A 12,306-nucleotide genomic window follows, 5' to 3' on the forward strand; every position below is an offset into this window, starting at 1 on the left:
CGAAATTTAGAAAATACCCATTGATTTGAATAATGAGTGAGAATGACAAGTGAATCAGATGGGTTTCGGATACATTTAAATAAAGAAGTTTCTTATTTGAATGAGGATGGCTTTGAACGGGTTTTGGAGCAAGCATTAGCACTTTCTAATGAGGAAAGCTCGTCACATGAGGTGACAGAGAAAGAAATAATGATGAATGCTGAATTGATCGAAATTATTGTTCGTATGGGTCTAATTGGAAGAATGAATGAAATGCGTATTCGCAGAAGTTTTTTTATTAGTGATTTTGAAGAAGTATGCATAGAAGATGAATCAGTAAGGGTTTGTGTATTACAAAGTTTACGGTTGATTGAAAAGACTATTTCAAGGATTCCTAAAGTTTTAGAAGTGGTTGTTGAGAGTTCTAAGGATAGATTGATAAAATGGTTAATATGGAGAATGATGTTGTTATTACGATATGATAAAATGGATTTATTACGTCGGAATATTTATGAAATATATCTTTTGATTACATGTACTAGTGGTTTTTTTGCTAGAGAGGCTTTAGATACAGTTAAAAATTTTGTGAATGGTAGAGATTATGGTTGAAATTAATGTTAAGACTAATGATAGATAAAGTGTTGGTTTGTGATATGAAAATAGGTTCGAATGAGACATATGATTCAGAAATTGTGATGAAATTTGATGATGTTCCTGGATTTAATCAGTTATCCGTTTTTGATAGGTTAGATATAGTAGCACATGTATTTGAAATGATGGTTTATTGGATACAAGATCAAAGGGTGGTAGGGATGATTCCGGGAATATGGTCATCTATTTGGATTGGATGCCATATGGATACTTTATGGGAGTTTTCGGAATGTTTTTTATCGAAAACTTTGCCTATGAAATATTTGATTTGGGTTCAGGTTTTATTTTTGAAAATATTAGGAATATTATTGTTTCATGGATATGAAAATCCTTTAGTTGATGATTTGCATGTATGTTTTAGAGTAACGGTCACTCTTGTTTTATCTGGATTTGAAAGCTTGTATTCAAGTGAAATCAATAATACTTTGAATATAACATTGCAAGAAGCCCTTGGTGCTGGACTTATTGGAATTTCAAGGATATCAAAGCGGTTTCCTGAATATTTATCTATGATTGTTACACGATTAATACCAGCTTTAGAGCGTTTTCAGAAAAGTCCTATCAGATTTATGGCAACAATATCTGATTTTAAGGTAAGAATATCAATTATTTGTTTTAAATATAAACTATTAGATTTGTTATCTCTATAGCATTCTCATGTTATCTAACATGGAATATTTATTCACCGAAATATTTGATAGAGTAAATTGCTTGGCGAAATTTCTGTTTCAATGTTTAAAGGATTTAGAAATTAGATTTAGAAGTGGATATTTAAAGGAAAGATATAATTCGATTATTGACTATATTAAACCTATATGGAGTGGCTACATTGAAGCTAATAATGATAATTTAATAATAGAGCAGTTATATCCTTCATTAGATCCGATTTTTTATATATCTCGGTACATGTCTAAGGCTTTTCCTCAATTTTTTGGAAAGATTGATAATATTTTTGAAAAAATTCAACGTTTTCTCTTTGACACAAATTTGAATATAGTACAATATAGAGTTATTTTTGAATGTATTGGTTTATTAAGTTGTGGAGCTTCTGGATGTTTAACTGTGTTCAGATTGGACTGTAATGAAGATTTTTCTCTTCTTTGTAATATATGTGATTGTCCAAAATCATCTGCTAAAATTTTGGATTCTTCTGAAATTGTTATTTTCTCTGAATTGATAGAATCTTGCTTGAATTTAGAATGGTTTGCGAATTGTGGTGTTCTTAGAATTATTGCTATGAAAACTTTGGGTAGAATTATTAGACACTCGACTATTGACTCAGAAATACGATTATCAACTTCAGTTCTTGGAAATTGGTGTATACAATCACTTCAGAGTTCTTTACGTAGACTCAGAATAGAATCTGGGTAGTTAAATATTATTATGTTTTAATTTTCTAATATTATTGAAGATATACATTATGTTGTTATTATAATAAAAAAAAATCTGATGATCCTAATAATGAAATAACTTTAGAAAATAGACGATATATTTTCGATGTTTTGAAAGGAATGACTGTAAATAATGAAAAAATATACATGGAATCTGTTATATTATTTTGGGCAGAACTTGCCAAGTACGTGTTTTAAAATATAATATTTATTTTAACTATATATAGGATTTCAGAAGATGAAGAACTTAATTTAATTTTAATATTGCTTATAGAATATCTAGGTCAAGGTAATTTATTTATTCAAGCACTTATTTTTCAAGAGGTGAATTTTTACTTTCATGATGATGAAATTAAAATATGATAGATTCATTCTATTTCCGATGCTCATAGCTTAACACCTTTGCAGCTCTTTTCTCCATATTGGAATACTGTTGGTATTGCAATTGTAAAACAGATGCAAAGTCGACCTCAAATTGTACAAATATTTTCTACTATCTTGGGAATATCGTTATCAGATTTTCTTTCTCGTACTGAATCATATACTCTCCCTTACCTTATTATATCGAAAAGAAAAGATATTATTGAGCAAATTGCTTCTTCTTTGCAGAAAGATGTTTCAACTCTTTGTCTAGATAATATGCCTTATATTTTAGCGACACTTTTGACACAGGATGTTGCATGTGTTGAAAGCGCAACTATGCTTTTGCTTTCTTTGGCTTCTTCCGATTTTAAAAAGGTAGATTTATCAGGTCTTGTTCGCTCAGAGCCTATATTAATTGCTGTTCAATTGTTACAAATGTTTTCAGATGAATTTTATAAGAAACGTGCCAGGGTATATATTCAACTTATAGTGATTTTTCCATAATTTTTTAGGTTTTAAGAGCTCTTGAAATCGTTTCTGCTATTGTCTGTAAAATTCCCCTTGATCATGTTTATTCAAATACTTTTGATTCTAAAGATGTTCTTGCACAATTTTTTTCTCGATATACATTGGGAATAGTAGCACAATTTACTGATCTTATAAATGATGTAAAAGGAAAGAATTCTGTTCGTGAAAAATTGCGTTATTTAGTTGGCATTGAAGAACTTGTAAAATTAGCTGGCAGTTTTATCACCAGTGCAATTCCACAAGTTGTCTTTATTATATCTTTAGTTGTAACTAATAGTCTTAGCTTTCTGCTTGTCTTCAATCAGCTTTGTTAGATCCTTTTTTAAGGAAAGCTTCTTTATGCTCATGGTCAACACTTGTAAATAATTTGAACGATTTTGATCTCTCTGGTTTATTGGGACAAACGTTTTCATTGTTTTTAAGTTATTGGAATGAGTGCTTAACTGCAGAAAAGCAATTGATTCGTGATCTTTTTTGGTCTTTAATTAATAATCGTAAAAATGTTATTGAAGAATCCATCACAAGTATACCAAGCCTAAAAGCAATAAAGGAGTTAGATGATATTGAAATGAAATTATCAGAATTTAGAAAATCTCTATCATTTAGTGATTATTTGAAAAATATTACTCAAAGATGTGTAGATGATAGTGAAATTGTTTGTTATCAAGGATTATTGGAGCTTCGTAAATGCTTATATGAAAACCAATTGAGCCTTCATTCGTTGATAGTGAAAGAAAGAACCGAGCAGGTTATCGAATATATTATTAGAGCTTTGTTAGATGTTTGTCAAAAATACAGAGAAATAAATAAAGATATTGTTATACTTTCTGCAGAATGTCTCGGTGCTGTTGGTGCTGTAGATCCTTTAAGAGTAGATGCAAAGAAAAAGAAAAAAGAACTAGTTGTTCTTTATAATTTTGAAAATATGGATGAGAATATTGTATTCGTTTCATCATTTATTCAGGAACAACTTGTTGGTGCATTTCGATTTGCAACTGATACTCGGGCTCAAGGATTTTTGGCATATGTGATGCAAGAATTGTTGAAATTTTGTGGGTTTACTGCTTCTAATATTACAAATACTGATCAATCTTCATTTGAAACATTTAAAAGATGGTCATATTTTTCTATCGGTTCGAAGCAAACTCTTATACCTTTGTTAAATTCTAAATATTTTGTCAATCAGACTCAGTTAAATACTGTCTTGGCTTACCCGATATATTCTTCTGCAAAAACTTATAAAATTTGGTTGCAGAACTTTTCTTTAGAAATATTTAAAAGTGTTGAAGGAGATAATGCTAAAAAGATTTTCTCTATTTGTTCTTACATAATTAAAAATCAGGATTTAAATATAACTAATTTTTTATTACCATTTGCCCTCTTGAATGTTATATTAACAGGAACAGAATGTTTAAAAAACATGGTGGCAAATGAGCTGTTAGATGTGTTAAAAGATGGAGAATCTGAAAAGACAGATCATGTTCAGGTTGAAAAAGCTCAATTGGCATGTCAGGTATATTATTCAAAATTTTATTTTATTATATAATGAATGTTATAAAGACAGTGTTTTCGATAATAGATTATTTTAATATATGGCTTCGTCGGAAAAGGAGTTTTAATAGCAACTGTAAGGCTGCTGTGGTTAGGAAGGCAAATAGATATATGATTGTTGATGATGATGTTGATAATGACCCACTTATTAAGAAAGTGGAATCCTTGCTTTTGGTTATACCATCGGACCTTATAGGTCGTGCGTCATATAATTGTGGATCATATGCACGAGCCGTATTTCATTGGGAACAGTATATTCGTCAGGAACGAAATAATGGTTTAGATAATAAAGGTCTCAGACCTTTGTATAAAAAATTGCAACAAATGTATATAAATTTGGATGATCCAGACACAATTGAAGGAATTTCGTCTAAATTTCATACTTTTGATTTAGATCAGCAAATTTTAATTCACGAAAGTGCAGGTCGCTGGGCAGCTGCTCAAACATGTTATGAGTTATCTTTAGATCGGAAAAATCCAAAGTTTGAGTTATTAAATGGTTTATTGAACTGTCTAAAAAGACAAGGTCATTATGGTATTTTAAAAAAAAATATATTCATTTAAGTTTAATTGTATTTATAGAAACATTATTAACGGAAATTGATGGTCTTATTTCTTGTGATTTGAATTTTACTAATAAGTTAATAAATGTCGGTGCTGAGGTTGCTTGGCAGTTTGAAAAATGGGATATTTTGGAGAAATATTTGAGCATTGCCGATACTAAATTATTTGATATTGGTCTTGGAAAAGCACTGTTGTTGTTAAAAAGTAAAAAGTATTTGGATTATCATAATTGTATAGTGGAATTGCGTACACAGTTGGCAATGTCTTTAGGATCAAGTAATATTGATTCTACATGGCAATGTTATGATATATTATTTAAACTACATATGTTGTTTGAATTGGAATATCTTTATAATTTTTTTAAAGGCGATAGTAATGATATAAGCCTTTTTATGGATGGAATTGATCAAAGATTACAAATTATGGCCGCTTCATTTGAGTATAAATGTTCCGTTTTATCTTTGAGACGGATAATTTTGGATATATTAAGGTATGTTTTGACTAGTGTCTATGATATCTAAATATTATAGTTCATCTAAAGGGATTGATGTTAGTGATGAGGTTGCTAAAATATGGCTTAAAATAGCGAAGCTTGCGAGAAAATCTGATTATTCACAACAGTCTTATAATTCGATATTAATAGCTGAAAGTAAAGGATTTCCTTTGGCAAGTGTAGAGCATGCAAGATGGTGGTGGAAACAAGGAGAGCATAGGAAAGCTGTTGAAAGTTTAGAGAATGCTTTTGCTGCAGGAATTTTCGATTTTCCTGAAAATTGTGTTTCTGATATGAAAGAATCCGATAAATACTTTGACAAGTACTCTTCCATGAAATCTAAAGCATATATTACTGGAAAGGTTACTTTTGTTTGAAAAATATACTGATCTCTTATATTATTAATTAGGCTTCTCTACTTCTTGCTAAATGGAAAGATACAGGAGGACAAAGTAATGCGCGTATATTAATACAAAAATACCAAGAAGTAGTTAAAAAGCATAATAGGCTAGTGATATTTTTTGTTATTTCTGTATAGTCTTATATACATTAGATGGGAAAAAGGCCATTATTATCTTGGACGTTATTATAATAGATTATATGATGAGGAAGCAAAACGTCCTCCAAATATGCAAAGTGCAAATTTGTTAATTCATTGACTATAATGTTTAATTTTGTTAACATAATCTAGTTTGGAAGGAGAATGGACTCGACTTATTTGTGTTAATTATGGACGAGCCCTCCATTATGGAAGCAAATATATTTATCAAACAATGCCAAGGTTTCTTACACTTTGGTTAGATTTTGGAAATAATGTTGATAAAATATTTTTTGATTTTGGGACTAAGTAATGGCTTTATTTTAATTTTTTTATTTTTTAATGTCATAGGGAATTTCAGCAGAATCTTCTTGAAGCAAGACATACTCGATTGAAATTAATAAATGATTGTGTTAAAAAGTATGCAAAACGATTGCCGGCATATTTGGTATGTATTCACATTTTTAATTAAGACTAATATATTAAGTTTTTGACATGCTTTTCTCAATTGATTTCTAGAATAACACATTCTAATCCATCTGTTTTTTCTATATTAGAAATGATAATTGTTTCTGTTATTTCAACGTATCCTAAACAGTCTCTATGGTATATTTTTTCTGTATCTAAATCTCGTTCAAAAATACGTTCTGAACGTGGAAATATTATTCTTCAGAAATTGATGGTAACTAGCCTCTATTCTTGTGTAATTTTTTAGATTTTGTAGACTGATGTTAAGAATTCCTCTGTGAATATGAAAAAATTGGTAAATCAGACACAATTATTAGTGAGTCAACTTATTCGGCTATGTAATACAGAAATCACAAGCAAAAGAACTATACAAAGTCTTTCAAAAGATTTTAGATTTTCATTTTCTGTTGTGCCAATAGATATCGTTGTTCCTATTCAATCACTTTTAGTAATCACTTTGCCATCTTCTCCTGCTGCTGTTAAGCATCATATACCGTTTCCTGATGATCAACCATGTTTGCATGGTATTTTTTTTAATTTTGTTATAATACCTGATTTTTATTAGGTTTTTTGGATGAAGTTGATATAATGAATTCTCTACAAAAGCCGCGTAAAATCACTGTTATTGGTAGTGATGGTCGATATTATTCATTTCTCTGTAAACCAAAAGATGATTTGCGTAAAGATGCACGGTTAATGGAATTTAATACTATGATTAATAGGTTTTTGAGAATAGATAATGAATCTAGAAAAAGACAATTGCGTAGGATGATTATTTTAGAAAAAAATAGACTAATTTATTTAAGGTATTAGAACTTATAGTGTTATACCTTTCAATGAAGAATGTGGGCTTATTGAGTGGGTTAGTCATATGAGGCCTTTAAGAGATATTGTATTGAAGGCATATAAACAAAAAAATATACTTATTAATGTTTGCATATTTCTAAAATTATTATTTTTTAATGATAATAGTACTCGGAAGTTCGTTCAATATTAGATATGGCTTCTTCAAGTTCAAATCCTGGTGTAATATTTACTGAAAAATTATTATCTAAGTAAGAACTTAACATTTTATCTTTACTTTAATGTTCGAGTTAGATTTCCTTCAGTATTTCATGAATGGTTTTTAGAAACATTCCCTTCACCAATAACTTGGAGAACAAGTCGTTTGAATTATGCAAGAACTTTAGCTGTTATGTCTATGGTTGGTTATGTTTTAGGGTATATTTTGTGTTTTAGTTATTATAATTTAATATTATTAGACTTGGAGATCGTCATGGAGAAAACATATTGTTTGATGAAAATAATGGTGATTCTTTTCATGTAGATTTTAATTGCCTTTTTGAGAAGGTTTTATTTCCTTAAATAACTTGTTTTTGTTTAATTCTTTTTAGGGACTTACATTTGAAAAACCTGAGAGGGTTCCCTTTAGATTAACTCACAATATGGTAGATGCTTTAGGTGTAATAGGTTATAATGGTAAAAATAAAGTCTATATTAAATGTTATTATAATAATTTTTATAGGAGTTTTTAGAAAATCATGTGAAGTTACAATGAGAATATTAAGATCAAATCAAGAATCATTGACAAGTGTTTTGGAAACTTTTATTCATGATCCACTTCTGGAATGGGATAAAAAAAAAGTATTTAATATTTATTCTCGTATTTGATTAAATATTTTTTAGAGGAATATTTCTTCTGATAGTAATATAAATACGGAAAATGTTGAAGCAAAAAAAGTATTAGATTCAATTAAACGGAAATTAGATGGATATATGACAGCTGAAGTTACCCCTTTGTCTATTGAAGGTCAAGTAGATGAACTTATTTTGCAAGCGGTTAACCCTGAATTACTTGCTTTGATGTATATAGGGTAATTTTCTTTTTTTCAATTATTTTTTTAACAATTTTAGTTGGGCAAGTTATATATAATGTATATATAAAATATTTAATATATGGAAATTTTCAATTTGTTATCATATGGTTTTGTACTATTATTATTGCGATCTTATTTTGGTCTATTACTTTTTAAGATTAATTGGAGTTACAATTGTGATTTTTTAAATTATATAGTCATTTTAGAGAATTTAAATGGGTAGTATTATTTAAATTGTATTAAGAAAGCGAAAATTATGTTTATTGATGATTTGTTGTTGTTTTATACTATTTTTGATTCTATCTAAAATTATGCCTGTATATTATTTGAAGATAATCTTTTTTATTACGAATTTCTATGATCTTGATTAAAATTTTAAAAAGCTGATATGGATTCAGTAGATATTCTTTTGGTACCATTTCCACGGGAATACTCATATGGTTATAAGTAATTTTTGATATTTATTTGTGATATTTTTACTTATAATTTAGTTATGATTATTTTTTAGAAAATATAGTTTCAAGAATTGTTGCAAGATATGGGGCATTTAGGAAGCTTAAAATATCTTCTTTTCTTGATATGAAAGATGATTTGGATGACAATGATGATTTAAAACAAAAACAGGATTTTAACTTTTCAGATATATTTGATTTAAAATGTGATGTTCAACAAATAAAAGAAAAACTTATTAATATGATTTCGTATGCCAGGAAATAGTTTAATTTTGGCTTAAAGTTGTTAGTAATGCGCAAAATGAATGTTCTTTAGTTCTTGATTTTGTTTCTTTGCTGGTTTCTTCAGTGAAACCTGTTTTAGGGAATTCTAGTATGTCTACATTTTTAAAGGAGCGCATCCCAGTAGGATCATTTGGATGTGAAAGAGTTAGAGGAGATATTTTTTCTGAAGATTTTGTTGTTTCTAAAGGATGGAAATTACAAGCTTTATCTAAAGTTACTTCTGATCTTTTAGATGCATCGGTTAAAATTGATAAAGAAATTACTTTGGAAGCTAAGTTTTGGGATCAGGTGAATATATTAAGACAAAATGGATGGAATCTTATGCATTCTCGTATTGGTCGGGACAAAAATTTTGTAATTAATTATGGAATTATGGATGGTATTGGGTTTTTGTAAAATATTTTTTATTAATAGTTGTTAGTTTCTCGTATTTTCGGAAGGGGATTTGCTATTTTAAAAAGAAGTATAGATGGTGATATTAAATTTGATGGTGTAGATATGTTTGAAACTTTTAAAATTACACGACTTCGATTTCTTGAAAATAATGTTATAAAAGGTGAAGCAGTTTGGGATAACTCTTCATTTTCAGAATTTTTTGATAAAAATACCCAAATTCTGTCTCAAAGAAGAGATAGTTTTTTTGAAGAAGAATTATTAGAAGAGGTTTTTCAATATTTAAGTTATAATTTGATTAATATTGTAAGATTATAAGAGAGATTAACTTTTTTGATGATTTAAATGCTGTGATACTGGATAATGGAATATCTGTTGAGATTATGGAGTCAAAACGACTATTATTACTTGATATTGTAATTTTTGTGTTTTTATATAATTATTTTTAAATATTTTAGGTTGACGCTTCAACAAAAGCTAACGAATTTAACAAAGAATATGATGTTTTATGTGAAATTGTACTTTTGGCATTGCATTTGTTTTTCTCATATTATGAATGTCAAAAACTAAAATGGACAGATAACTTTCCTTTTTTGTCAAAAATGTTTTTTTTCGTCATTTATTTTTAGATAATTAATTTTTTTAGACAAAACAAAAAACAAACACGAATTCTTTTTCCTATCGTATCTCAATTATCACATTATTTTATATTGGATGAAGTTTCTAAAGAATTGAAGAGCTGTATTAATGTAATTCTTGCAGAAGGTTGGACTGTAGATTATAAAATTAAAAAATATGTTGATATGGATTTTGGTATTTCTGAAGATTCAATCATTCAATCTATTGTTAATGGCCCTCGAAGTGTAATTGAAATGTATCTTCCAGGATCTTCTCAAATAGTGATTGATATACGCACAGTTGACTATAAAACATCTTTTGAAGTTGATTTTCATAATATTAGAATAAATGGGCTTATGACAAGTAAGACTGTTTGTGGTAGTATTCTTGAAGTATTGGAATGTATCATTTGGTCTATTAACAAGGATTTTGTTAACGTTTTACAAGAAGCCGTTACTCCAAATTGGGAAATCAAAAATGGTGAATTAGTTAATATAAATAATACTATGAAGATTAAAATAGAAGTTTTTATACAGAGAAATGAAGATGGTATATGGAAAATATTTTTATATAAAAATGGAACATTCGTAAATATACAAGATAAAATTAGTGATGTTTTAAATAAAATATTATAGCTTCGTATGTTTTTATATATTTTTTATTTATAGAAATGATAGTATTTCTACTAGTAAATAAGCTATAGATCAATACTGTTTAGTCTTGATATTTTGAAGAATCTGTGTTATGTTCATTGTGATTGACAAAATTAAACCATGGGAATGCCGCTATCTGTATTAGTATTTTTTCCTAAAGGAAAAGGATAATTACAAAACTTAAGTGCTGAGTATCTTGAGTTTTGTGCTGCGATCCTTTGTATATCTTCTGGCATTTCAGATTTACCGTATAACGGTTTGTTTTCTGCTCGTTTTTGCTCCATTTCTTCTTTATCCATTTTCACTTCCCGTGCATTTTCTGTCCAACCCCAAAGTCTTACTATTTTTTATAAATGATATATAATTTTTTAATTACTTATTTTACAGCTTGATCTTTGATATGCTAACAAAAATCCTCCGCATATACCTAATAACCCTCCCAATCGAAGCGCTGGTGCTAAACCCGCCTTGTTCAATGACGGAGATAATTTCTCTTGTTTTATTACTTTTTATTTTATACCAAATTAATTTATACCTAGAACCAACATGCTAATTGGAAATCCTGCTACTCCCATTATGAAAACTATGTAATCTGATGGTCTTGCATAGCGAATAACACGGAAAAAATGAGGATCTGTATCAATAACCTAATAGACTATTGGTATAAGTGTTTCTAAGTGGTTTTTATACCGGGAATTCTGTATGAAGCTTCTTTGCTGATACCATAAATATTGTCCGTGGTCGAGATAATGTTCGACAATAAAATGGAGACTGATTTATTTAAAATAGATGAAAAAGATGTACATATTATTTCAAGGAAAAGGAACTATGATGAAGGTGCTCCTGTTGAAGAAAGAGATTTTTCTAAAGAGGACAAATTAAATCCTATGAAAAGAATGAATGACATTTTAGATGATTCTGGAGTACTTTCAGATGCTAGTTTTTCAGATCTTGGGGTTGATGAAGCAGTGTTTGTTCGTACACGGCGACCTGTAGCGAAATTGGACGATGAGAAGTAGCTAAAAATGTATTTAGATTTTGTGTTGATGATAGAAGATTATTGTCTCCTAAAGGTCTTGTATGGATTTTTCATAATGCACCGCAGAAAATCTGTTGGAAGGGAAGGGGTCATGAAGTAAATATTAGATATAATAGAATTGTTTGTTTATTTCGAATAGTTTTATGATTTAAGACGTCTTTTATTATTTTATCAGGTTTGGGCACATGAATTGTTTCCAAAAGCTAGATTCCGTGAGATACTTCGAATGATTCAGAAACATGGCCATTCAAAGCGAATTAGAGTGGCTCGTTTACAATGGATTCGTATGAACCGTGAGGAATTGGTTCGTTCTGAGGATGCTTCTGAGATTAGAAGAGATGAATTGGAAATAAATGAGCATATGTTTGATAAAAAGGTTAAAGAAATAGAAGATATCTAGGAGTTTTTGATAAATGATATTTAAAATGTTTATAATGACTTTTGATGGATAGATTATTTAAAG

At 28.9% G+C, this 12,306-nt stretch overlaps 4 protein-coding genes across 4 annotated transcripts; 3 read left to right on the plus strand and 1 right to left on the minus strand.

Annotated features, from left to right (window-relative positions):
• Window positions 1–42: 42 nt before the first annotated feature.
• Window positions 43–8,478, plus strand: PNEG_02171 (hypothetical protein; the record flags this gene model as incomplete). Its single annotated transcript, XM_007875962.1, has 26 exons — window positions 43–571; window positions 619–1,223; window positions 1,264–1,997; window positions 2,042–2,206; window positions 2,249–2,345; window positions 2,388–2,855; window positions 2,897–3,154; window positions 3,196–4,425; window positions 4,473–4,998; window positions 5,046–5,517; window positions 5,558–5,882; window positions 5,930–6,027; window positions 6,074–6,166; window positions 6,212–6,367; window positions 6,410–6,506; window positions 6,546–6,740; window positions 6,783–7,050; window positions 7,092–7,289; window positions 7,333–7,457; window positions 7,499–7,581; window positions 7,625–7,747; window positions 7,789–7,876; window positions 7,921–8,005; window positions 8,052–8,170; window positions 8,213–8,400; window positions 8,441–8,478. 26 exons carry the CDS (start codon window positions 43–45, stop codon window positions 8,457–8,459), a joined length of 7,344 nt encoding a protein of 2,447 aa, XP_007874153.1. The 3' UTR covers window positions 8,460–8,478.
• Window positions 8,479–8,791: 313 nt separating this feature from the next.
• On the plus strand, window positions 8,792–10,786 carry PNEG_02172 (hypothetical protein; the record flags this gene model as incomplete). Its single annotated transcript, XM_007875964.1, has 7 exons — window positions 8,792–8,850; window positions 8,895–9,104; window positions 9,146–9,519; window positions 9,562–9,803; window positions 9,845–9,949; window positions 9,992–10,137; window positions 10,180–10,786. The coding sequence occupies 7 exons, from the start codon at window positions 8,792–8,794 to the stop codon at window positions 10,784–10,786; spliced, it is 1,743 nt and encodes a 580-aa protein (XP_007874155.1).
• A 79-nt stretch (window positions 10,787–10,865) lies between these two features.
• PNEG_02173 (hypothetical protein) lies at window positions 10,866–11,530 on the minus strand (the record flags this gene model as incomplete). Its single annotated transcript, XM_007875965.2, has 5 exons — window positions 10,866–10,936; window positions 10,980–11,144; window positions 11,190–11,297; window positions 11,340–11,451; window positions 11,495–11,530. The coding sequence occupies 5 exons, from the start codon at window positions 11,528–11,530 to the stop codon at window positions 10,866–10,868; spliced, it is 492 nt and encodes a 163-aa protein (XP_007874156.1).
• PNEG_02174 (hypothetical protein) lies at window positions 11,243–12,243 on the plus strand (the record flags this gene model as incomplete). Its single annotated transcript, XM_007875966.1, has 4 exons — window positions 11,243–11,300; window positions 11,344–11,819; window positions 11,861–11,939; window positions 11,983–12,243. Exons 2-4 carry the CDS (start codon window positions 11,554–11,556, stop codon window positions 12,241–12,243), a joined length of 606 nt encoding a protein of 201 aa, XP_007874157.1. The 5' UTR covers window positions 11,243–11,300; window positions 11,344–11,553.
• Window positions 12,244–12,306: the final 63 nt, after the last annotated feature.

This window comes from Pneumocystis murina (assembly GCF_000349005.2).
Source record: "Pneumocystis murina B123 chromosome Unknown supercont1.12, whole genome shotgun sequence".
NCBI lineage: Eukaryota > Fungi > Ascomycota > Pneumocystomycetes > Pneumocystales > Pneumocystaceae > Pneumocystis > Pneumocystis murina.